General features: G+C 37.8%; 6 protein-coding genes and 1 non-coding gene across 10 annotated transcripts; 1 reads left to right on the top strand and 6 right to left on the bottom strand.

The window, feature by feature from the left end:
- Nucleotides 1-8,948: 8,948 nt before the first annotated feature.
- Nucleotides 8,949-13,419, bottom strand: LOC116936464 (DNA mismatch repair protein Msh6). Of its 2 annotated transcripts, XM_032943604.2 has the most exons (4): nt 13,326-13,419; nt 12,096-13,240; nt 11,654-12,022; nt 8,949-11,590 (listed from the first exon to the last, which is right to left on the bottom strand). In XM_032943604.2, exons 2-4 carry the CDS (start codon nt 13,203-13,205, stop codon nt 9,158-9,160), a joined length of 3,912 nt encoding a protein of 1,303 aa, XP_032799495.2. In that variant the 5' UTR covers nt 13,206-13,240; nt 13,326-13,419; the 3' UTR covers nt 8,949-9,157. The 2 variants fall into 2 exon arrangements, with proteins under 2 accessions (XP_032799495.2, XP_032799494.2); XM_032943603.2 differs by having other exon boundaries at nt 12,096-13,370.
- A 193-nt stretch (nt 13,420-13,612) lies between these two features.
- Nucleotides 13,613-15,835, top strand: LOC116936467 (serine/threonine-protein phosphatase 5). Its single transcript, XM_032943608.2, has 8 exons — nt 13,613-13,879; nt 13,944-14,129; nt 14,203-14,528; nt 14,582-14,746; nt 14,810-15,058; nt 15,126-15,279; nt 15,355-15,508; nt 15,578-15,835. Exons 1-8 carry the CDS (start codon nt 13,813-13,815, stop codon nt 15,717-15,719), a joined length of 1,443 nt encoding a protein of 480 aa, XP_032799499.1. The 5' UTR covers nt 13,613-13,812; the 3' UTR covers nt 15,720-15,835.
- Nucleotides 15,836-15,923: 88 nt separating this feature from the next.
- Nucleotides 15,924-19,095, bottom strand: LOC116936466 (protein sel-1 homolog 1). The gene is made up of 8 exons (XM_032943607.2): nt 18,089-19,095; nt 17,687-18,013; nt 17,471-17,623; nt 17,177-17,405; nt 16,967-17,115; nt 16,724-16,889; nt 16,400-16,647; nt 15,924-16,334 (listed from the first exon to the last, which is right to left on the bottom strand). The coding sequence occupies exons 1-8, from the start codon at nt 18,818-18,820 to the stop codon at nt 16,080-16,082; spliced, it is 2,259 nt and encodes a 752-aa protein (XP_032799498.2). The 5' UTR covers nt 18,821-19,095; the 3' UTR covers nt 15,924-16,079.
- A 332-nt stretch (nt 19,096-19,427) lies between these two features.
- Nucleotides 19,428-20,753, bottom strand: LOC116936474 (galectin-4). 3 transcript variants are annotated; one of them, XM_045177502.1, is made up of 5 exons: nt 20,681-20,753; nt 20,224-20,270; nt 20,064-20,155; nt 19,771-19,981; nt 19,428-19,693 (listed from the first exon to the last, which is right to left on the bottom strand). In XM_045177502.1, exons 1-5 carry the CDS (start codon nt 20,736-20,738, stop codon nt 19,574-19,576), a joined length of 528 nt encoding a protein of 175 aa, XP_045033437.1. In that variant the 5' UTR covers nt 20,739-20,753; the 3' UTR covers nt 19,428-19,573. The 3 variants fall into 3 exon arrangements, with proteins under 3 accessions (XP_045033437.1, XP_032799509.1, XP_045033439.1); XM_032943618.2 differs by lacking the exon at nt 20,681-20,753 and adding an exon at nt 20,561-20,648; XM_045177504.1 differs by lacking the exon at nt 20,681-20,753 and adding an exon at nt 20,494-20,608.
- Nucleotides 20,754-20,855: 102 nt separating this feature from the next.
- LOC116936478 (32 kDa beta-galactoside-binding lectin) lies at nt 20,856-21,662 on the bottom strand. Its single transcript, XM_032943621.2, has 4 exons — nt 21,521-21,662; nt 21,369-21,460; nt 21,093-21,288; nt 20,856-21,027 (listed from the first exon to the last, which is right to left on the bottom strand). Exons 1-4 carry the CDS (start codon nt 21,542-21,544, stop codon nt 20,914-20,916), a joined length of 426 nt encoding a protein of 141 aa, XP_032799512.2. The 5' UTR covers nt 21,545-21,662; the 3' UTR covers nt 20,856-20,913.
- Nucleotides 21,663-22,123: 461 nt separating this feature from the next.
- Trnaa-cgc lies at nt 22,124-22,195 on the bottom strand. Its single transcript has one exon. It is a non-coding gene; the product is annotated as a tRNA-Ala (tRNA).
- Nucleotides 22,196-22,200: 5 nt separating this feature from the next.
- On the bottom strand, nt 22,201-23,736 carry LOC116936469 (serine/threonine-protein kinase/endoribonuclease ire-1). Its single transcript, XM_032943610.2, has 3 exons — nt 23,002-23,736; nt 22,452-22,930; nt 22,201-22,386 (listed from the first exon to the last, which is right to left on the bottom strand). The coding sequence occupies exons 1-3, from the start codon at nt 23,262-23,264 to the stop codon at nt 22,265-22,267; spliced, it is 864 nt and encodes a 287-aa protein (XP_032799501.1). The 5' UTR covers nt 23,265-23,736; the 3' UTR covers nt 22,201-22,264.
- Between the last annotated feature and the right edge of the window lie 223 nt (nt 23,737-23,959).

Here is a 23,959-nt window from a genome sequence, read left to right as displayed (position 1 = left end):
GCCAAAAATGAAAAAGTGGGAAGGGTATAGCCTTACCACTTTCGTCAAAATCTTCAAAAAACGACATCTCTTGAAATTCGACCAAATTCACACGATATTATTAAAATTGAACGCTGATTACGATTAAGCTATTGGTTTTCTCGTTTACCTGCCTTTTTTGAAATAAAATGAAACAAAATGCTGTCAGCATACCAACTTTGTTTGGTGTTTTTTACGTTTAGTTCCAAAACTATAAGACCAACGGCAAAATAAACTTGATTTTCGTTAATGCCGCTCAATTCTGAATCGGAAGCATGTATTTTAAGCGTAATTTAAATTTTGGCCAAAAATGAAAAAGTGGGAAGGGTATAGCCTTACCACTTTCGTCAAAATCTTCAAAAAACGACATCTCTTGAAATTCGACCAAATTCACACGATATTATTAAAATTGAACGCTGATTACGATTAAGCTATTGGTTTTCTCGTTTACCTGCCTTTTTTGAAATAAAATAAAACAAAAATTGCTGTCAGCATACCAACTATGTTTGGTGTTTTTACGTTTAGTTCCAAAACTATAAGACCAACGGCAAAATAAACTTGATTTTCGTTAATGCCGCTCAATTCTGAATCGGAAGCATGTATTTTAAGCGTAATTTAAATTTTGGCCAAAAATGAAAAAGTGGGAAGGGTATAGCCTTACCACTTTCGTCAAAATCTTCAAAAAACGACATCTCTTGAAATTCGACCAAATTCACACGATATTATTAAAATTGAACGCTGATTACGATTAAGCTATTGGTTTTCTCGTTTACCTGCCTTTTTGAAATAAAATGAAACAAAATGTTGTCAGCATACCAACTATGTTTGGTGTTTTTTACGTTTAGTTCCAAAACTATAAAGACCAACGGCAAAATAAACTTGATTTTCGTTAATGCCGCTCAATTCTGAATCGGAAGCATGTATTTTAAGCGTAATTTAAATTTTGGCCAAAAATGAAAAAGTGGGAAGGGTATAGCCTTACCACTTTCGTCAAAATCTTCAAAAAACGACATCTCTTGAAATTCGACCAAATTCACACGATATTATTAAAATTGAACGCTGATTACGATTAAGCTATTGGTTTTCTCGTTTACCTGCCTTTTTGAAATAAAATGAAACAATATGTTGTCAGCATACCAACTATGTTTGGTGTTTTTTACGTTTAGTTCCAAAACTATAAGACCAACGGCAAAATAAACTTGATTTTCGTTAATGCCGCTCAATTCTGAATCGGAAGCATGTATTTTAAGCGTAATTTAAATTTTGGCCAAAAATGAAAAAGTGGGAAGGGTATAGCCTTACCACTTTCGTCAAAATCTTCAAAAAACGACATCTCTTGAAATTCGACCAAATTCACACGATATTATTAAAATTGAACGCTGATTACGATTAAGCTATTGGTTTTCTCGTTTACCTGCCTTTTTGAAATAAAATGAAACAATATGCTGTCAGCATACCAACTTTGTTTGGTGTTTTTTACGTTTAGTTCCAAAACTATAAGACCAACGGCAAAATAAACTTGATTTTCGTTAATGCCGCTCAATTCTGAATCGGAAGCATGTATTTTAAGCGTAATTTAAATTTTGGCCAAAAATGAAAAAGTGGGAAGGGTATAGCCTTACCACTTTCGTCAAAATCTTCAAAAAACGACATCTCTTGAAATTCGACCAAATTCACACGATATTATTAAAATTGAACGCTGATTACGATTAAGCTATTGGTTTTCTCGTTTACCTGCCTTTTTGAAATAAAATGAAACAAAATTTTGCTGTCAGCATACCAACTATGTTTGGTGTTTTTTACGTTTAGTTCCAAAACTATAAGACCAACGGCAAAATAAACTTGATTTTCGTTAATGCCGCTCAATTCTGAATCGGAAGCATGTATTTTAAGCGTAATTTAAATTTTGGCCAAAAATGAAAAAGTGGGAAGGGTATAGCCTTACCACTTTCGTCAAAATCTTCAAAAAACGACATCTCTTGAAATTCGACCAAATTCACACGATATTATTAAAATTGAACGCTGATTACGATTAAGCTATTGGTTTTCTCGTTTACCTGCCTTTTTTGAAATAAAATGAAACAAAATTGCTGTCAGCATACCAACTATGTTTGGTGTTTTTTACGTTTAGTTCCAAAACTATAAGACCAACGGCAAAATAAACTTGATTTTCGTTAATGCCGCTCAATTCTGAATCGGAAGCATGTATTTTAAGCGTAATTTAAATTTTGGCCAAAAATGAAAAAGTGGGAAGGGTATAGCCTTACCACTTTCGTCAAAATCTTCAAAAAACGACATCTCTTGAAATTCGACCAAATTCACACGATATTATTAAAATTGAACGCTGATTACGATTAAGCTATTGGTTTTCTCGTTTACCTGCCTTTTTTGAAATAAAATGAAACATTTTGTTGTCAGCATACCAACTATGTTTGGTGTTTTTTACGTTTAGTTCCAAAACTATAAGACCAACGGCAAAATAAACTTGATTTTCGTTAATGCCGCTCAATTCTGAATCGGAAGCATGTATTTTAAGCGTAATTTAAATTTTGGCCAAAAATGAAAAAGTGGGAAGGGTATAGCCTTACCACTTTCGTCAAAATCTTCAAAAAACGACATCTCTTGAAATTCGACCAAATTCACACGATATTATTAAAATTGAACGCTGATTACGATTAAGCTATTGGTTTTCTCGTTTACCTGCCTTTTTTGAAATAAAATGAAACAAAATTTGCTGTCAGCATACCAACTATGTTTGGTGTTTTTTACGTTTAGTTCCAAAACTATAAGACCAACGGCAAAATAAACTTGATTTTCGTTAATGCCGCTCAATTCTGAATCGGAAGCATGTATTTTAAGCGTAATTTAAATTTTGGCCAAAAATGAAAAAGTGGGAAGGGTATAGCCTTACCACTTTCGTCAAAATCTTCAAAAAACGACATCTCTTGAAATTCGACCAAATTCACACGATATTATTAAAATTGAACGCTGATTACGATTAAGCTATTGGTTTTCTCGTTTACCTGCCTTTTTTGAAATAAAATGAAACAAAATTTGCTGTCAGCATACCAACTATTTGTTTGGTGTTTTTACGTTTAGTTCCAAAACTATAAGAACCAACGGCAAAATAAACTTGATTTTCGTTAATGCCGCTCAATTCTGAATCGGAAGCATGTATTTTAAGCGTAATTTAAATTTTGGCCAAAAATGAAAAAGTGGGAAGGGTATAGCCTTACCACTTTCGTCAAAATCTTCAAAAAACGACATCTCTTGAAATTCGACCAAATTCACACGATATTATTAAAATTGAACGCTGATTACGATTAAGCTATTGGTTTTCTCGTTTACCTGCCTTTTTGAAATAAAATGAAACAAAATTTTGTTGTCAGCATACCAACTATGTTTGGTGTTTTTTACGTTTAGTTCCAAAACTATAAGAACCAACGGCAAAATAAACTTGATTTTCGTTAATGCCGCTCAATTCTGAATCGGAAGCATGTATTTTAAGCGTAATTTAAATTTTGGCGGCCAAAAATGAAAAAGTGGGAAGGGTATAGCCTTACCACTTTCGTCAAAATCTTCAAAAAACGACATCTCTTGAAATTCGACCAAATTCACACGATATTATTAAAATTGAACGCTGATTACGATTAAGCTATTGGTTTTCTCGTTTACCTGCCTTTTTGAAATAAAATGAAACAAAATGTTGTCAGCATACCAACTATGTTTGGTGTTTTTTACGTTTAGTTCCAAAACTATAAGACCAACGGCAAAATAAACTTGATTTTCGTTAATGCCGCTCAATTCTGAATCGGAAGCATGTATTTTAAGCGTAATTTAAATTTTGGCCAAAAATGAAAAAGTGGGAAGGGTATAGCCTTACCACTTTCGTCAAAATCTTCAAAAAACGACATCTCTTGAAATTCGACCAAATTCACACGATATTATTAAAATTGAACGCTGATTACGATTAAGCTATTGGTTTTCTCGTTTACCTGCCTTTTTTGAAATAAAATGAAACAAAATGCTGTCAGCATACCAACTATTTGTTTGGTGTTTTTACGTTTAGTTCCAAAACTATAAGACCAACGGCAAAATAAACTTGATTTTCGTTAATGCCGCTCAATTCTGAATCGGAAGCATGTATTTTAAGCGTAATTTAAATTTTGGCCAAAAATGAAAAAGTGGGAAGGGTATAGCCTTACCACTTTCGTCAAAATCTTCAAAAAACGACATCTCTTGAAATTCGACCAAATTCACACGATATTATTAAAATTGAACGCTGATTACGATTAAGCTATTGGTTTTCTCGTTTACCTGCCTTTTTTGAAATAAAATGAAACAAAATTTTGCTGTCAGCATACCAACTTTGTTTGGTGTTTTTTACGTTTAGTTCCAAAACTATAAGAACCAACGGCAAAATAAACTTGATTTTCGTTAATGCCGCTCAATTCTGAATCGGAAGCATGTATTTTAAGCGTAATTTAAATTTTGGCCAAAAATGAAAAAGTGGGAAGGGTATAGCCTTACCACTTTCGTCAAAATCTTCAAAAAACGACATCTCTTGAAATTCGACCAAATTCACACGATATTATTAAAATTGAACGCTGATTACGATTAAGCTATTGGTTTTCTCGTTTACCTGCCTTTTTTGAAATAAAATGAAACAAAATTTTGCTGTCAGCATACCAACTATGTTTGGTGTTTTTTACGTTTAGTTCCAAAACTATAAGAACCAACGGCAAAATAAACTTGATTTTCGTTAATGCCGCTCAATTCTGAATCGGAAGCATGTATTTTAAGCGTAATTTAAATTTTGGCCAAAAATGAAAAAGTGGGAAGGGTATAGCCTTACCACTTTCGTCAAAATCTTCAAAAAACGACATCTCTTGAAATTCGACCAAATTCACACGATATTATTAAAATTGAACGCTGATTACGATTAAGCTATTGGTTTTCTCGTTTACCTGCCTTTTTTGAAATAAAATGAAACAAAATTTTGCTGTCAGCATACCAACTTTATTTGGTGTTTTTTACGTTTAGTTCCAAAACTATAAGAACCAACGGCAAAATAAACTTGATTTTCGTTAATGCCGCTCAATTCTGAATCGGAAGCATGTATTTTAAGCGTAATTTAAATTTTGGCCAAAAATGAAAAAGTGGGAAGGGTATAGCCTTACCACTTTCGTCAAAATCTTCAAAAAACGACATCTCTTGAAATTCGACCAAATTCACACGATATTATTAAAATTGAACGCTGATTACGATTAAGCTATTGGTTTTCTCGTTTACCTGCCTTTTTTGAAATAAAATGAAACAAATTGTTGTCAGCATACCAACTTTGTTTGGTGTTTTTTACGTTTAGTTCCAAAACTATAAAACCAACGGCAAAATAAACTTGATTTTCGTTAATGCCGCTCAATTCTGAATCGGAAGCATGTATTTTAAGCGTAATTTAAATTTTGGCCAAAAATGAAAAAGTGGGAAGGGTATAGCCTTACCACTTTCGTCAAAATCTTCAAAAAACGACATCTCTTGAAATTCGACCAAATTCACACGATATTATTAAAATTGAACGCTGATTACGATTAAGCTATTGGTTTTCTCGTTTACCTGCCTTTTTTGAAATAAAATGAAACAAAATGTTGTCAGCATACCAACTATTTGTTTGGTGTTTTTTACGTTTAGTTCCAAAACTATAAGACCAACGGCAAAATAAACTTGATTTTCGTTAATGCCGCTCAATTCTGAATCGGAAGCATGTATTTTAAGCGTAATTTAAATTTTGGCCAAAAATGAAAAAGTGGGAAGGGTATAGCCTTACCACTTTCGTCAAAATCTTCAAAAAACGACATCTCTTGAAATTCGACCAAATTCACACGATATTATTAAAATTGAACGCTGATTACGATTAAGCTATTGGTTTTCTCGTTTACCTGCCTTTTTGAAATAAAATGAAACAAAATTTTGCTGTCAGCATACCAACTATTTGGTGTTTTTTACGTTTAGTTCCAAAACTATAAAACCAACGGCAAAATAAACTTGATTTTCGTTAATGCCGCTCAATTCTGAATCGGAAGCATGTATTTTAAGCGTAATTTAAATTTTGGCCAAAAATGAAAAAGTGGGAAGGGTATAGCCTTACCACTTTCGTCAAAATCTTCAAAAAACGACATCTCTTGAAATTCGACCAAATTCACACGATATTATTAAAATTGAACGCTGATTACGATTAAGCTATTGGTTTTCTCGTTTACCTGCCTTTTTGAAATAAAATGAAACAAATTGTTGTCAGCATACCAACTATGTTTGGTGTTTTTTACGTTTAGTTCCAAAACTATAAGAACCAACGGCAAAATAAACTTGATTTTCGTTAATGCCGCTCAATTCTGAATCGGAAGCATGTATTTTAAGCGTAATTTAAATTTTGGCCAAAAATGAAAAAGTGGGAAGGGTATAGCCTTACCACTTTCGTCAAAATCTTCAAAAAACGACATCTCTTGAAATTCGACCAAATTCACACGATATTATTAAAATTGAACGCTGATTACGATTAAGCTATTGGTTTTCTCGTTTACCTGCCTTTTTGAAATAAAATGAAACAAATTTTGCTGTCAGCATACCAACTATGTTTGGTGTTTTTTACGTTTAGTTCCAAAACTATAAGACCAACGGCAAAATAAACTTGATTTTCGTTAATGCCGCTCAATTCTGAATCGGAAGCATGTATTTTAAGCGTAATTTAAATTTTGGCCAAAAATGAAAAAGTGGGAAGGGTATAGCCTTACCACTTTCGTCAAAATCTTCAAAAAACGACATCTCTTGAAATTCGACCAAATTCACACGATATTATTAAAATTGAACGCTGATTACGATTAAGCTATTGGTTTTCTCGTTTACCTGCCTTTTTTGAAATAAAATGAAACAAAATTTTGTTGTCAGCATACCAACTATGTTTGGTGTTTTTTACGTTTAGTTCCAAAACTATAAGACCAACGGCAAAATAAACTTGATTTTCGTTAATGCCGCTCAATTCTGAATCGGAAGCATGTATTTTAAGCGTAATTTAAATTTTGGCCAAAAATGAAAAAGTGGGAAGGGTATAGCCTTACCACTTTCGTCAAAATCTTCAAAAAACGACATCTCTTGAAATTCGACCAAATTCACACGATATTATTAAAATTGAACGCTGATTACGATTAAGCTATTGGTTTTCTCGTTTACCTGCCTTTTTGAAATAAAATGAAACAAAATTTTGTTGTCAGCATACCAACTATGTTTGGTGTTTTTTACGTTTAGTTCCAAAACTATAAAACCAACGGCAAAATAAACTTGATTTTCGTTAATGCCGCTCAATTCTGAATCGGAAGCATGTATTTTAAGCGTAATTTAAATTTTGGCCAAAAATGAAAAAGTGGGAAGGGTATAGCCTTACCACTTTCGTCAAAATCTTCAAAAAACGACATCTCTTGAAATTCGACCAAATTCACACGATATTATTAAAATTGAACGCTGATTACGATTAAGCTATTGGTTTTCTCGTTTACCTGCCTTTTTTGAAATAAAATGAAACAAAATTTTGTTGTCAGCATACCAACTATGTTTGGTGTTTTTTACGTTTAGTTCCAAAACTATAAGAACCAACGGCAAAATAAACTTGATTTTCGTTAATGCCGCTCAATTCTGAATCGGAAGCATGTATTTTAAGCGTAATTTAAATTTTGGCCAAAAATGAAAAAGTGGGAAGGGTATAGCCTTACCACTTTCGTCAAAATCTTCAAAAAACGACATCTCTTGAAATTCGACCAAATTCACACGATATTATTAAAATTGAACGCTGATTACGATTAAGCTATTGGTTTTCTCGTTTACCTGCCTTTTTTGAAATAAAATGAAACAAATTGTTGTCAGCATACCAACTATGTTTGGTGTTTTTTACGTTTAGTTCCAAAACTATAAGAACCAACGGCAAAATAAACTTGATTTTCGTTAATGCCGCTCAATTCTGAATCGGAAGCATGTATTTTAAGCGTAATTTAAATTTTGGCCAAAAATGAAAAAGTGGGAAGGGTATAGCCTTACCACTTTCGTCAAAATCTTCAAAAAACGACATCTCTTGAAATTCGACCAAATTCACACGATATTATTAAAATTGAACGCTGATTACGATTAAGCTATTGGTTTTCTCGTTTACCTGCCTTTTTTGAAATAAAATGAAACAAAATTGTTGTCAGCATACCAACTATGTTTGGTGTTTTTTACGTTTAGTTCCAAAACTATAAAACCAACGGCAAAATAAACTTGATTTTCGTTAATGCCGCTCAATTCTGAATCGGAAGCATGTATTTTAAGCGTAATTTAAATTTTGGCCAAAAATGAAAAAGTGGGAAGGGTATAGCCTTACCACTTTCGTCAAAATCTTCAAAAAACGACATCTCTTGAAATTCGACCAAATTCACACGATATTATTAAAATTGAACGCTGATTACGATTAAGCTATTGGTTTTCTCGTTTACCTGCCTTTTTTGAAATAAAATGAAACAAAATGCTGTCAGCATACCAACTTTGTTTGGTGTTTTACATCAGCCAAACGATAAACTATGGCAACAGCAATAGATATAGATTTACCGAACATGTTGATTTTCGTTGATTATTTCACTCACTATGAAGGAATTCTCCTAGTATGATTGTCCTCAGGCGTTGGCTATCCCTATCCGTTCACTTAACCGAATATTTTTCAGTTTCTGAAATTAAGAGTCATTAGTTGGTAGACGTCTTGTAACTACATCGGTAAGCAGGAGATAACACCTGGTTAGTAAACCCATACTAGGTAGCAACGGTAAAAGGGCTATTTAGACCTGTAAGTACAAAAACAAGGCTCTTAACGTTCGGACGGCAACATATAATAGTTAAGGTAATGGATATTTATCCAGATGCTCATCATTATATTTCTTGTACAATTCAAAATGGGGAAAAAAAACGAAACCTTTAAAATCGGGTGCAACAGAAAAAATAAGAAGAGAAACTTGGGGTGAGGGTAGCGTGACCCTAAACATTACATGAAACAACTGAGTGTTTTCTTTGTTACCGATTTGTTCAACGTTTAGCTAGATATCAACAGAAATAAACCCCCAAAATTTCACAAAAGGCAATTCCAATTCGGCTGGAAATCTACAGGCAAAGTCGTTTGCTTTTGAAACATATCTCGGAAAAGCTGAACAGAGAGCATCCTTGATTCCATTTGTTTGGCCTGCTGGAAGCCGCGGGTAATAATATTTCGCTCCAGACCAGCCAAACGAGCAGCGTGAAATCCATACGACTTGGGACAAGCTCCATCCACAAACTGGTAGAGAAAAATAATATTTTCCTGGCTAGGATCGTCAACTTCTTCATCATTTTCCACCATACACGCCATGTGGCCTAGACGAACTTGGGGATGCGATGAAAGGTCGTGAACTAAACTGTGATAATGCGTGGAAAACAAGGTACGACATTGTCGACGCGCCAAGTAATCCACAACAGAGTACGCAATAGCTGTTCCATCAAAGGTGGCAGTGCCTCGACCCAGTTCATCCAGCAAGACTAGTGAATGAAGTGTGGCATGTTTGAGAATCGCGGCTGTTTCACTCAGTTCGACGAAGAAGGTACTTTCACCTCCCAAGATGTGGTCATTGGCACCCAATCGCGTAAAGAGCCGGTCCACTGGAGTTAGCTCAAATTCTTCGGCAGGTACGAAAGATCCCATCTGGGCTAGGATGACACAGAGTCCAACTTGCCGCATCAAAGTCGACTTACCGCCCATATTTGGACCAGTTACCAATGTAAGGGAGTGATCTGCCTCAACAGGAGGGTCAGCTTCAGATGGAAGAAAAGATCCTATACTGACATCATTCGGAATGAACTCGTTGTTGGCAAATAGCTGGGAATGAGCAGGATGGCGCCCTTGTACTAGCCGTAGAAATGGGCTCTGGTGGCTTCCTGGAGAAACAATTCGAGGACGGCAAACTTTCTGGTCAGCTGCAAAAGCGGTGAGCGCCAGAAGAACATCTAGTACGGAAAGACATTTAATGGCATTCTCCCATAAAACATGGTGACTATCAAACTGTTCGAAAATCCGTCGACTTATATCCTTAAGTGCCGCATTTCGTTGTTCTTCAGCTGCCAGCATTTGTTGAAGAAAACCACGGGATTCCGTAGTGTAATAGCGCTTGAATCCCTTGCGCTGGCCTTGTAGCTCATAACTTGGACCTGCACGACCACCGACTGCCTCACTGACTTCCAACTGAAACCGTTTTTTATCAGTGCCGATGAAAGTTACTTTTCCGCCAAAGTGACGCTTTTGATCTTGCAGGTATTTCTCAGCTTCAGCCTGGACTTCAGCAATCCGCTCCAAAGCCTGGTCATATTGCTTGTCGACACCTGGTCGAGGAATCATCGTTCCTTCCTTAGCTGCCTGCTGGTGATCAAAGGCGAGACGAAAGAATTCCAGTTCTTTGTCCATATCCGGAAATTCCCCACCTTGGCTTTTTAGTTTGACCGATTGGTTGAGTAGCTTGGAAATAATGGTGGACTCGCGGAAATATTCCTCGACTTTTTGTGCGGATCGGAAACCCTCCAATGTCAGCAAGAAATCCGTGATTTTTTTCTTATTGTAAATATGTCCATCAAAGAAGACTGCGCGGCTATCTGGATGATTCTTTGCTTTTAAAGAGCTACCTTGACTGTGTATCTTGTTGACCAATCGTTCTAGATCAGGAAGAGTCTTGAGTATCTTTCCCACTTTTTCTACAACAGATGCATCGTTCAAGAGATACTCTACTGCATCTAAACGATCGTCAATGGACTCCTGTTGACATAAAGGTGCACACAACCAATGACGAAGCATCCGTTGACCAAACGCCGTATTGCAGCGGTTAAGTCGTTCTAGCAGTGATCCCGTTGCTGTACCCATGGAAGAGTTCACAAGGACATCTAAATTGCGTAGCGTCATCCCATCCAAAACCATATGGGAACCAATCAGAGCATCTTCTTGCGGTTCTTGATCAATAGGATGGTAGACTTGAAAAGAACGACGTGATAGAAGTTCTTGATCCAGTTTACATTCCTTTAGATACCAACAAAGGGCACCTAGAGCTCGAATGGCTAGTTCAGATTCCTCCTTGGCCGCCAAACCAAGGGTGCTCGTCTCATCTAGGAGAGGCTTAATGCCTTCTGGCCAGTTTAGATCCCCATTCACTTTAAAGCAATCACTTTCGGCTAGAGAGCGCAGAGTTTTCATTGGGTCCCAGCAATCGGCATTCGAACTGACCAACTCATGGAGAGCGGCAGGGCAGGCGGCATTCCACACTTGACTAGTATCCGCTGAGATTCCGCGTTTGGAAGAAATGATTTCTACTGGATTGTAACGAGTAAGGAGTGTCGAAAGGCGGGACCGATAACGATCATCTTCGAATTGGCCCAGCTGAAAATTCCCAATGGATGTATCGACAAACGCTACGCCAAATTCAACTTTTCCGCCAGCACCCTCTGGTCCACTTTTCTCCCACACTGCCATCAGAAAATGGTGCTCAACCTACAATTTAAAATTTCATGTAAAACGCTCAATTGAAATAAGGTGCATCATGTTAAGATATACCTGCCAATTATCTCCCTCAATCGCGTTGTACGTCCGAGTTCCACGGGAAGTAATCTGACATACCTCACGCTCCACGACGCGGTCAAATTTGGTGGGGCGAGACATGCGTTTACAACGTTCGACCATCATTTCTGGTGTTTCTGTCTGTTCGACTCGGGCCACTTTGTAGCCTTTTTCGATCAACTGAGAGGAGTATTTCGCAAAGCCTCGCTCAGGAAAGCCGCAGTGTGCGTGATCACCTTTCATCAAGATGATCCCCAATTCCTTGACAGCAATCAGCGCGTCAGTATGGTATAGCTCATAAAATTTTCCGACTTTGAAAAATAGTATGACATCAAAGTTATTGATTTTCATCTCCCACCACTGACGCTGTTAATGTAAACAATCATAAATGAAAGCGAAAAAATAAATATGGCTACTAACTGCGCACAAATAAAATTACCATAGCTGGAGTGAGGCTTTGCTTGAACGAATCAGGTACATAGATAGTCCTTGGATCGTATTCGGGATCATCAGGACGGCGCCGTTGTGCGTCACGAATTTTCTCTGGCTTGAGGAAATCGTACGACAAATGAGAAAAACGTCTATCTTCACTTTGGCTATCGCAAATTGCACCATCAGCATCTCTGCAACTGAAGTCAGACAACTTCTTTTTAGTACTATTACTGATGGTGGAAGGAGAATCACAAGCGAATGATTTTATATTAGACGGAGTGCTTATAACGCTTTTCGAATTCATAGCTGGTAGTTTACGTTTCCTTTTCACAGGAGTCTCTTCCTCTTCTTCTGGGATTTCTTCTTCTTGCTCTTCTTCAATTAGGCTGTCCTCAGCTTCTGATTCACTACTAGCAATTTTTACTGGCTTGTATTCTTCGTCTGAAACGTCATCATCGCTGTCAACTTGCGCCAGGATACGCCTTCTTTTAGGTTTTGGACCTTCAGGTTTTTTAGATGTTTTGCTTGATGTTTTGGGTGTAGATCCTTCGCTCATACTATTCTCTTCATCGGATGGAAGTAATTCAACTACCAGACTGTGCCTTTCCTCTAGTGGAATGTTTAATGCTTTATCAGCTTCTTTGCAGGCTTCATGCCAACTGCTGTCTTGAGGTTTCCCAACGCCAAGTGATTCAAAGCTCTGGCTTCCTGTGTAAGGTCTTGCAAATTTCATGTGAATCCAAGATCTTGTTGGCGGGTTGTCAAAAAACTGTACATGTATCTTCCCATTTTCCTTTTCAATTTTCTTAACAGGATGTAGACAAACAAGACTGGGCCACCAAGGAAAGCCATCAAGTTTTGACCAAACAAGACTGCCAAGTTCATAGCCTTCTTTTTGAGACAGAAGGGTTTTGGATATTCCTTGTTTAACCTTTAGTTTTGGGGTATCATTATTAGAAGGAGTTAAAGCTGTACGGCGAGGTGTTGTATTTGCTGAAGGACTTGATAAGGACGGAGAAGACGCCAAAGCAGAGGAGCCCCTTGAAGGTGTTGTACTCCCAGTGGGGGACTTCACAAAGTAGTTAAATAAAGTATTCTTCTGTGAAGACTTGGACATTTTTTTAGTTTTCACAGTTACGAGAACTGTAATGTCTTCCAAATAGATACAATATGATTTTTTTATTAAATTTGATCACAAAACCTTACTCGTGGAAGAGAAAACGGAGGCAAGACTTACTCTGTTGGCCATGAGATGGGACGTATTCGCGCCATAATAACAATTGCCAGAGATTAAAGGTTGCCGACTACTGCATTTAATCTACTACCTATTTCTAAACAACAAAGTACGAAAAACTAGCAATAACAATTTTAAAATATAATGTAGAATAAATTGTAATGTTTTTTGCTTGAAATAAAAATAAATTTCTCAAAGCTAACAAAATTTATAACACACAAATACACAATTGCCAATTGGACTTGGGCTTATGGGCTGTATTTATTGATATTTACGATAGCAGAACATACGTTTGGTTCAGCAACTTGCCAACTTCTGCTGCTTCAAAAACTGAAATATAAATTTGATTTCCATTTTGGATTTTTGACACACGTGACGGAAATTTCGGTGTTGGCGCAACTGGCAACGTTCAGGATCCCCCATCCCCCATTTCAAAGAATCCCCAGTAGAATTATATCAATTTGTTGTTTTATCAAATTTATAAGGGAAAATGGAACAGAACATGAATTTGGAAAAGGCGGATACCCTTAAAGAAGAAGCCAATGAATTGTTCAAAAGTAATATTAAAAAGTTTATGAGTATCATAATGCAGTAATTATGAATAACTTTTTGGCATTTTAGAACAAAATTATGTCAAAGCCATAACGCTTTACTCTAATGCCATTGAATGCAATCCTACCTCAGCTGTCCTGTATGCCAACAGGAGTTTTGCCTATTTAAAGACAGAGTGTTTTGGCTATGCCTTAGAAGATGCATCGAAGGCTATCAGCCTTGACAAAACATATGTCAAAGGTTACTATAGAAGAGGTACTGTCACTACACTTCACTGTGAAATATCTTAAAATTATGTCGAACTTGATTTTCTTTGAAAAATTAATAGCTGCATCTTACATGGCTTTGGGAAAAACAAAATTTGCATTAAAAGATTATGAAACTGTCTTCAAAGCCAGACCAAATGATAAAGATGCTAAATTGAAATTTAATGAGTGCAGCAAAATTGTTAGGCAACAGGCCTTTGAAAGAGCAATTGCTGTTGACACGGTGAAGAAGTCAGTGTCAGAATCTATCAACATTGATTCTATGGCTGTTGAGAGTACTTATTCTGGCCCTCATCTGGTCAATGGAAAAGTTACATTAGAGTTCATGCAAGAACTTATGGATGCATATAAAGATCAAAAGAAACTTCACAGAAAATATGCCTTCCAGGTATTGAATATGATTCTCTATTATGTGCACATAAAATTATTTTTTTTCCCCAGATACTATTAGAGGTAGCTGACTTGTTCAAAGCTCAACCATCACTTATTGATGTAACCATACCTGAAGAAAGCAAGTTCACAGTATGTGGCGATATTCATGGTCAGTTTTATGATCTCATGAACATTTTCAAACTCAATGGTCTCCCGTCGACCGAAAACCCATTCGTGAGTTTTTGTCCCAGTTTGCAGATAATCAGCGATGCATTGCTAATTATTTTAATTGCATAGCTTTTTAATGGGGACTTCGTAGATCGGGGTTCCTTCTCGGTAGAATGCATCTTTACGTTATTTGGCTTCAAATTACTGTACCCGAATCACTTTTTTATGGCGCGAGGTAACCACGAAAGCCAAACAATGAACCAAATGTACGGGTTCGAAGGCGAAGTCAAGTCAAAATATTCGTTACAAATGGCTGAGCTCTTCACCGAAGTCTATAACTGGCTTCCTTTGTGCCATTGCCTTAATCAGCGAGTGCTGGTAGGTTTCACTTTCTTTCCTCCTTCTTTAAAAACTTTAAGCTTGATTCAAGATACGTCTACCCTAGGTGATGCATGGCGGGCTATTTTCGCGGGATGGAATAACCTTGGAAGACATCCGTACAACGGATCGTAATCGTCAGCCACCGGAAGAAGGGATCATGTGTGAACTGCTATGGTCTGATCCTCAGCCGATGAAAGGGCGTTCTCCTTCAAAACGAGGTAAGTTAGAATTTGATAAGGCAGCAGTAAAAGTACATAGAAAATCAAGAGGAAAAATGAACATTGTCATTACAGGTGTGGGAATCCAGTTCGGTCCAGACGTCACAGCTCGATTTTTGGAGCACAATCACCTCGATTACATAATTCGCAGTCACGAAGTCAAAGCGGATGGCTACGAAGAAGCCCACGACGGAAAATGCATTACCGTCTTCTCCGCTCCCAACTATTGGTGATTACCTTTTGTTTAAAACATTCATGTTGTATGTTGACTAAAATTTTAATAATTATTCCGCCATAGTGATACCATGGGTAACAAAGGGGCTTTCATTACGATGAATGGCAAGGACATGAAGCCTCGCTTCACGACTTACGATGCCGTCCCACACCCGGACGTGAAGCCAATGGCCTATGCCAATTCAATGATGAGTCTGTTTGGTTGAATTGAACTGCTATATCTTCTAATCTTCCGGACCCTTTCAAAGGGAGAAATTTAGGTGCACTATTATGTACAATCCACAAACAACAGATTAAACATAAAAACAAAACAAAACAAAAACTCACCAGTTTCCCCGCATTATTTTGAAAAAGCATTCTTGTCAGTCGGTGAAGTTTTCTTTGCTATTCTTAGAGAGCTGCATGAAAAACTGAGTTTACTGTTGGATTTTATTGAACTGGACCCGCAACCGCAACTTTTCGTGTCTTGCGGATTCACAAATATTTCGATATATTACAATGACCCCGAATAGTTTTTAGTTGTTTGCAAAATCAAAAAGAAAAATGTTACACATTTTCTTCCATTTTCAAGGCTGAGGTCTCCTCAGGTAAACCACCAATACAAGTAGTCCCAGCAATGTTGTAATGAGGTACAAGTCCCAGTCAGGTCCTAAATAAGTGGCAGGATCGAGCGAAAGCGTTAACTCCTGCCAATCATTTTCTGTCATGTATCGAAGGCCGAAGAGAACTGACAACTTGGCAAGAGCAAGAGCTACAGGTACTTTAGCATCTGTGCTTGCTTCAGCAGCCATATCGTAAAACCTCTTGGCTAAATGGATATCCTAAACATAAAAATAAAAATGTACCATTGGCGACAATGTGGATCAGATTGCAAACAATTGCCTACCTGTTTCATTCCTAATCCTTGTTCATGCATGTAGCCCAGATTAAACATAGCTTGAGCACTATGCAGTTGGTCAGAAGCGATACGGTAATGGACAGCAGCGGAAGCGAAATCCACGTCGGTGCCCCAGCCATAGTAATAATAGTCGCCCAGACGAACGCGGGCAGGAGCGTAGCCTTGAGCCGCTGCCCGCCCAAGGTATTGCAACGCCCGGACCATCGTTTCGTTCACGTTGAAGAGATCAGTCTCCTCTGAAAGAAATCGGTGAGAAGTATAAAGTAGGGAACTAAACAAGTGTTAGCTTTTTTTTCCATAATCGAGACTTACTGCGATCGAGGATAAAAGCGGTATTGCTCTGAGACACTTCGTAACCGAGATCGGAAAGAAGCATATATTTTATCAACGCTTCATTGACATGCCCATCCCGATAATCTGCATAAGCTTCCATTAATTTATCTGCCCATTTTCCTCGTTCTACGACGTTCTTAAAAAGCTGTACAGTTATACAAAAATTAATAAGTTGCACGCTTAACAAACATTTTAAAAAAAAAAGGGGTGATGTGCTTTTACCTCTACTGCAGTATGACATGAGCGGATCATTCCAGTTCCGGCGGCATGCATCTTCGCTAGCTGGTATATTGCCAAAGTGTTGCCGGCTTGGGATGCCAGGTTGAAGTATTTGATGGCCAGCTTGTAGTCACGGCGGACACCCAATCCAGCTGTCATCGTTCATTGAAAAGTTAAGAGCAAGAACTTATCAAAACTTCCCAATTGGTATACCGAGGTACATGTTTCCGAGTTGGAGATGTCCATCCACCCAGCCTCTATCAGCGGCTGAATTGAAATACTGGAAGGCTTTGTTAACGTCCTTTTCAACATGTCGACCATGAAGGTACATCAAACCTAGTCCAGCCTGACCAACGGGGTTGTTACGATCAGCCGCTGCTTTGAAATATTGAAAAGCTGTGGCGTTATCTTGAGGTACAGCTTCGCTTCCCTCCAGATACATCTGCAATTTAAAAAAAAATCAGATATATTTTGCATTACAAGAATGAACTAGGTCAGATAAGATACCTTCCCGAGGAAAGCCATCGCGTGGGCATCACCTGCATCGGCAGCTCGCAAAAAGTAATTCAAAGCGCGTTGGTGATCCTGCTCAACACCTCTACCCCCTTGGTAATGTAGTTGCCCGAGTCCTAGCTGAGCTTTTACGTCTCCTTTTTCTGCCTGTTGTATCATAAAGCTAAAAAGAAACCATTGCTTTTCTTAAATGGAAGATATTGCGCATACCTGAAGCTGGTAATAACTGATGAGATCGGAATCAAGGACGCCGGATGATTGGCCTGGATTCTCTGCTTCATCATGCAGACGTAGACGATGCACTGCTGTGCCACCCGAGAGAGTTAATTCATCAGCCACTCCATTGGCAACTCGACGGTAAAAATCCAGCGCCTTCTCACAACTAGGCGTCACGCCGATTCCAGACCAATAACGGTACGCCAAAGCCATTTGAGCCCAAGATGATCCACCGATAGCACCAAACGTGTAGTAAAGAAGTGCTTTAGCTCCATTGGGTTCCAGGCCACCTAAGCCAGTAGCATATAAAAATCCCATGGCCTAATGAAAACATAGTTAATTAAAAGCAATCATTTCAAGGATATACAGGGAATGATGAAATTGCATTGTAATTACCATTTGAGAATCTGGCTTTCCCAGTTCTGCCAACTCTTCAAAAGTTTTTCTTGCAATTGGGAGCTCTTCAAGAGAGTTAGATCCCAGCAACTGAGACCAGGCAACACGTTCTTTTGCTGGAATGTACCCAAGTTCAGCAGCCTCCACAAACATGTTGTGTGCTAGTTTACGATTGGCTCGGGTCAAAGTTGTTATCTGTTTACCCTTCTCAAATATTTCTTTTCCTTTTTTCTCATCTTCTGTGAGTTCTTCATCGGAAACTTCATCTTCTAACTTGGATTTAATTGCCATTTCCTTTTCGTCCAACGTTTTTAAAGTATGTTGGATAAAAGTCCAATCAGCTTTTGTAGTAATGATTTTAGATTTAGCAGATTTTTGAGTATCTTCTTCATCCCCAATTATTACTTTGCTTTGGCTTAGATCAGGTGCAGGGACTTCATGTATCACATCACTGATTGTTCCATGAACAATCACAGGTTCTCCCTCTTCATTATTCTCCCCGTCCAGGGTAAGAGCATCTCCATCTGTCATCAACTGAAGCTGTACTGCAGGCTCAACTGCATCTTCTGTAGTCTCACTTGTGGCTTCTTCAATTTCCTTCAAATAGTCATAGAGTTCACTCCATGAATTAAAATTTATATCAGCACTGAAAGTTCTCCACTTTATCAATTGTGGTTTCAGATTCATCTTGGATTTCTTCTTCAGCTGCTTCAATATCGGAACCGGTTTCATCAACGGCTTTTTTAATTTCGTTCTTCGGCAATCACAAGTGAACCAATCGACAAGGCGATTACCCAAAACTTTAACCACATTCTTCAAGTAAGAAGTTTATGAGGAATACCTGTAAATTACTATAACATTCCAAATAATCTTTTCTATACCCTGGATTGATTAACACTGAGAATAATCAATCACTTTGATAAATAAAATGTAAGTGAAACACTTCTATCAATTTCGGTTGTGTACTAGTACTATTCACCCCCTAGTGACGTCTAGTTGTCTGCTTTTACGGCTACTCGTTGACCAATCAGATACGTCCAAGTATGTGTGGCGGGCATACAGAACATATTCAACACGTAGATCTTGAATCATCTTGATCGGTGGTTTGTATAAGCAAACATTGATACAATTACTAACAGCAGCCAACAAGTATTTAAAATATTATGGTCCTAATCTAAATTATCAATTTTTTGAAGAACTAAAACTGCAATAAAGCGTGAATTGCCAGGGCAAGTACCGATGAAATATCCCTAAGGTAATAACGGATATCAGAACGTACTTTACACGACTTCATAAAGCTTATCTTAACATTTTATTGTTAGTATTTATTACTGCAAACTGACTGCTGATGCTATAATTTATTGATCTCTGATGTACGAGTTAAAATACAAACAGACCTTCACTAAAGCATTACTACCAAGCACTACACAAAATAGGGTTAAACAAGTAACAAAGTTACCATTCTTCTTTTTAATGTAAAACATTTCAATATTCTTTTATTTTGACCGCCTTGATCTTGACATCTCCTTGGATTTTGATTATGTCTGCATTGCCGAGTGAAACACGATGATTGAAATCAAAATGATGAGCGTCGTTAAGCTCGACCTATTGAAAAGTAAACAAATTAATCATTGACACAATCTTCATAGACTGTGTAAGCAATATCTATTTTATCTTATTACACTAAAACGATCCTCCAAGACTTTGATCTGAAGCTTGAAAGGTTCTCCTCTTTCAAGCGGATTATCTGCACGCTCTTCTGCACCCCAATCACCAGAAGGAAAATTGGTGTTGCGAACGATCGTCCGTTTGTAAGGTTCTTCCTCGTTGAAACGGAAGTCCAAATGAAAAATACATTGTTGACTGTAATCTTCGATGAAGTTGACAGAAAATCTATTTTAAAGGTTTTTTTTTTATTAACAAAAGACAACAGTGATAATTTTTCTTTAAATAGGAAGAATTGAAAAGTTAATACCGAACAGCGTTTTCTAGAGGCTCGCCCTTGACTTCAACTTTATCTCCAACCTCAAGCTTGCCATCAGTAATAGTATGCACAATTGGTACTTCCTACAAAGTATTATACTTTGAACACATACATGATCATAGCAATAAACCTTAAAATTTTTTTAAATTACCGGGTTCTTCAAAGAAATTGTTTTGGACATTTTGTTGAACAGACGATCTAGAATACAAGCATACCACTGTCAAACTAGTTTAGAAATGAGAATAATGCAACACCCAAGGATTAACATAAAAGATGTGTGGGTTTGCTTGCAACAGAAGGGGGAAACTTTTATCGTTATCTTATTAGAGCGGAAGAGATAGCTTCGACCAAAATGCCACGAGGAAATGCACGCAGCTTTAGCTTAGCGTGTATTAAGTTTTAACTAAAGCCTGATATTTAACAAAAAACACGAAAACTGGAACGATGGTGGGTGTGAACGCCCAGGTAAAAGCGAATCAGAAACCAACCTTTCCAATCGAAAGTCAGACGAAAACTGTATGAATCAGACTCTTTTTAACCGCTACGAGTCGTGGTTGTTCCCCAAAAGGATATGAACTAAGGTATGGAAAACCGATTACCCCGCCCACCTGACAGTGTGGCAAAGATGACCTTGGGTGGCGTAAGTTTCGCAGCCTCCAAGGCCATAGTCAGGTACCCAACTTGTCGGGAAAATGCACGATACCGCATGGTACGTAGTACAGTACAATCGAGTTTTGCCTGGCATCAGTTAAGTTTAGTACGATTGCATCGCAGGAATTTATATTATTTATGACCTATTTGTATTGAGAATTTTAGTTCAATAACGAAAGCACCATCAGCACTAATTAATTTGAACACTCTGAATAAATACATCGCCTTCAATCATCAAGGTATCGGCCATGTTCATGTCGAAACGAAATGCAAATTCGCAATGGTACTGGAAATCGACAATGATCTACCGAAAAGTTAAAAGAAAGGTGAGTTCAAAATCGAATTGTTTGCAGATTTACGGTTTCATACCACGAAACGATCGGTCGAGCATTTGACCTCAATGTTGAATTTCCTTCCCATCAAGAGAGGTAAAGGGTGGCGTTCCTCTTCGCCCCAGCATCCGATTGGAAAATTTGAATTGAGGACTGCCTCGTTTTGATCAAAACGGAAATCCAATTGAAAAAGCCGCGTCCCGGAATCTGTCTGAACGAAACTGATGGAGAATCTACAAACATTAGGGTAAAAAGGTTTCATTACACATTTTTCCTTTATAAAACTTTGCATTTGCACAGGTAAGTTGAGGACCTTTGAGCTCCGTAGAATGCGTCACCAACCAAAACAAAATCACGACCAGGAACACACTGTTTCTCAGCTAAACTAACAGTGAATGGGATGGCCTGTCATAATATAGATAACCAGTTATCTCATAAGAACGATACAGTTAAATCAATTTTTACCGGGTTATTCCACATCAATGTCATTTTTCTCCTAGGGATTAGATTAACTTTGGAGCAACACCGAGAACAAGCACGTAACACCAGAATAGAATAAACAATATGGCGATTACCTCGAACTCCAACAAATTTAACACTTCACATCCAGGAAATCCAAATTCTAGAAAACATGCCTCGGGTTTTACCCATGAATGGAAATGCGGCTGTGATTTTAATAAGCAATAATAACTGGATTGTTCACGGATGTGGGAATGGAACGGAAATGAAATGCTTGTGTGTTGGAGAAACCCTAGGTACTAGGGAAATCAACAACGACTAAGTAAAGAAGCTATGGCTCGGGAGTAGAGCATCCGCTTTTGACGCAGAAGTCTGGCGTTCAAGGCCTATGAAGACCAAAAATGTATTCCGTCTGAATATTAATGATTACAAGATGGATCCAATTACTGAGGCGAAGAAATTTTTCTATTTGGCAGAAAATTATTTCAACGTTTTGAAAAAAGAGATTTTATTCTTTCGAACATTTCTGAGGGCCATTAATATGGAAAATTAATAGATGAAGGCCGATATTGCTCTTTTTCTACAAGAATCAATCGTCAAATCATTTGATGGAGGAGTGGAGGATTGAACTCCAGACTTTTCGCATGCGAAGCGAACACTCTACCACTGAGTTACACCCCCTTTTCTTTCCTTCAAAAAAGTATATTTGTGAATACTGAAACAAAATACACCGAGCAACGAAAGAAAAATTTAAGCACGTGAAATTTGCGGCTCTAGCAATGTCAACGCCTCATCCAATTTCATCCTTTCATGTGGTTCTCTCTTGATTAATTTTTCGATGATGGCCACAGCAAAATGTTGTTCTCCTAAAGCTGCAAGTACAAACAAAACCATTCATCTCCGTAAACTCATTTTTACGAAAGTAAAAGGAACTCACAAGCCAAGCTGTATTTCCCTTCGATGATGTTAAGAGGGACAAAATGACGGGATCCTCCACTGAGAAATGGATGATCTCCTTTAGTCAGAAAACTGTACAACAGACACCCGAGCGAGAAGGAATCGCTGGCTACATTATGTCTGGCATCACTTTTCTCTACACTGGAATTATCTTCCTCATTCTGAAGAAGTTCAGGTGCTTGCATTTCGAGTGAAGTCCTTTGACTACTACTCATGGAGAAACTAGCGTTAGCGGATACGGGCATCGTCAACCCGAAATCTGATATTTTAATCTGAATCGATGGTGAAATGAGGGCGTTTTCCGGCTTGATACTACGATGAATGAATCCCTGTGAATGGATATAATGTAATCCGCTGATCATCTGAAAAATGCCATCCCCCTGGCTAGGCACTTCACCTTTGTACGTGTCGCAACAGTAATCAAAAATACTTGCGACGCACAATTCCATAACGTGATACCTTTGGAATGCGAATAAAAACTGTTATCAAGATGTGTTCAATATTTAAGAAGTAAATTTTTTTTTTCTTACCGAAAGTTGTCGTCGTCGTAGACGCCTATAACTTGCCGAACGTTCGGATGATGTAATGCTGCTAGTTTGTTGAAGCTCTCGCCAGCTGTTATCTTCTCCCAGTAAGGATGCAAATCTGAAGTCATGATACGCTTTATGACCACTTGAGTTTGGCCTCCAAAAGTGCCTCCAAAAATGATAGCTTTTCTACTTTGACCGATCACATTTTTGCGATCTAGTTCAACGTCTGAATCGACAACATTTTGTCTGACTGCGCTAGTCATAACGTATCTTTTCTCGATTTTACTTGGTTAGTTACACTTACTTTGTTTAGAAAACTTTAGGGGAGAGGAGTCGACACGATAGTCTGCTATGTCTGTGCAGTGAACGTAGCTTGCTGAAAGTGAACCAGCCAAAAATGGTTTCCTCTGTTATAAGTCCGACGCGTTTCTTATCTTTATCATGCAGCATCGCGCTTAGAATGCAGTTGCACCACGCATGACAAAACAATTAAACATCTTTCTTGGGAAATTCTTAACAAAGATTTGAGAAAGAATATTTGAATAGTATTGGTTTGCTCAATTGTTTTCCGTTTTTTGGTTTTTACACAACCAGATATTAGGATTTTTAGAAGAATTCCAATATGTCTAGACAATGACGCCACGCAAATAAAAATTCCGCCCTTCAGCATGAAATTTCATTATATGCTTCTAGGAATTTATTTTTCATTTTGAAATACGGAACCTAGATTTCAAGTTGGACAACACAGTAAACGAATGCGACAACGAATAATCTAGAACAATTACTAAACAGAAAAGGAATGTAAGAAGAGAGTGACTTACCAAATAAGAAGCGCTGATGCAATGAAGCACGATCCACGTCACCTTCTTTATAAATACCTTTGCAGTCATGCTTGAAGTGGGGTTGCCTATCCATTCCTGCATCTTCAAGATTGGAAAAAAGCCAAAGCGAATACGAC

Source organism: Daphnia magna, linkage group LG1 (assembly GCF_020631705.1).
Source record: "Daphnia magna isolate NIES linkage group LG1, ASM2063170v1.1, whole genome shotgun sequence".
NCBI classification, from domain to species: Eukaryota; Metazoa; Arthropoda; class Branchiopoda; order Diplostraca; family Daphniidae; genus Daphnia; species Daphnia magna.
This window is presented reverse-complemented; position numbering and strand designations above follow the sequence as displayed.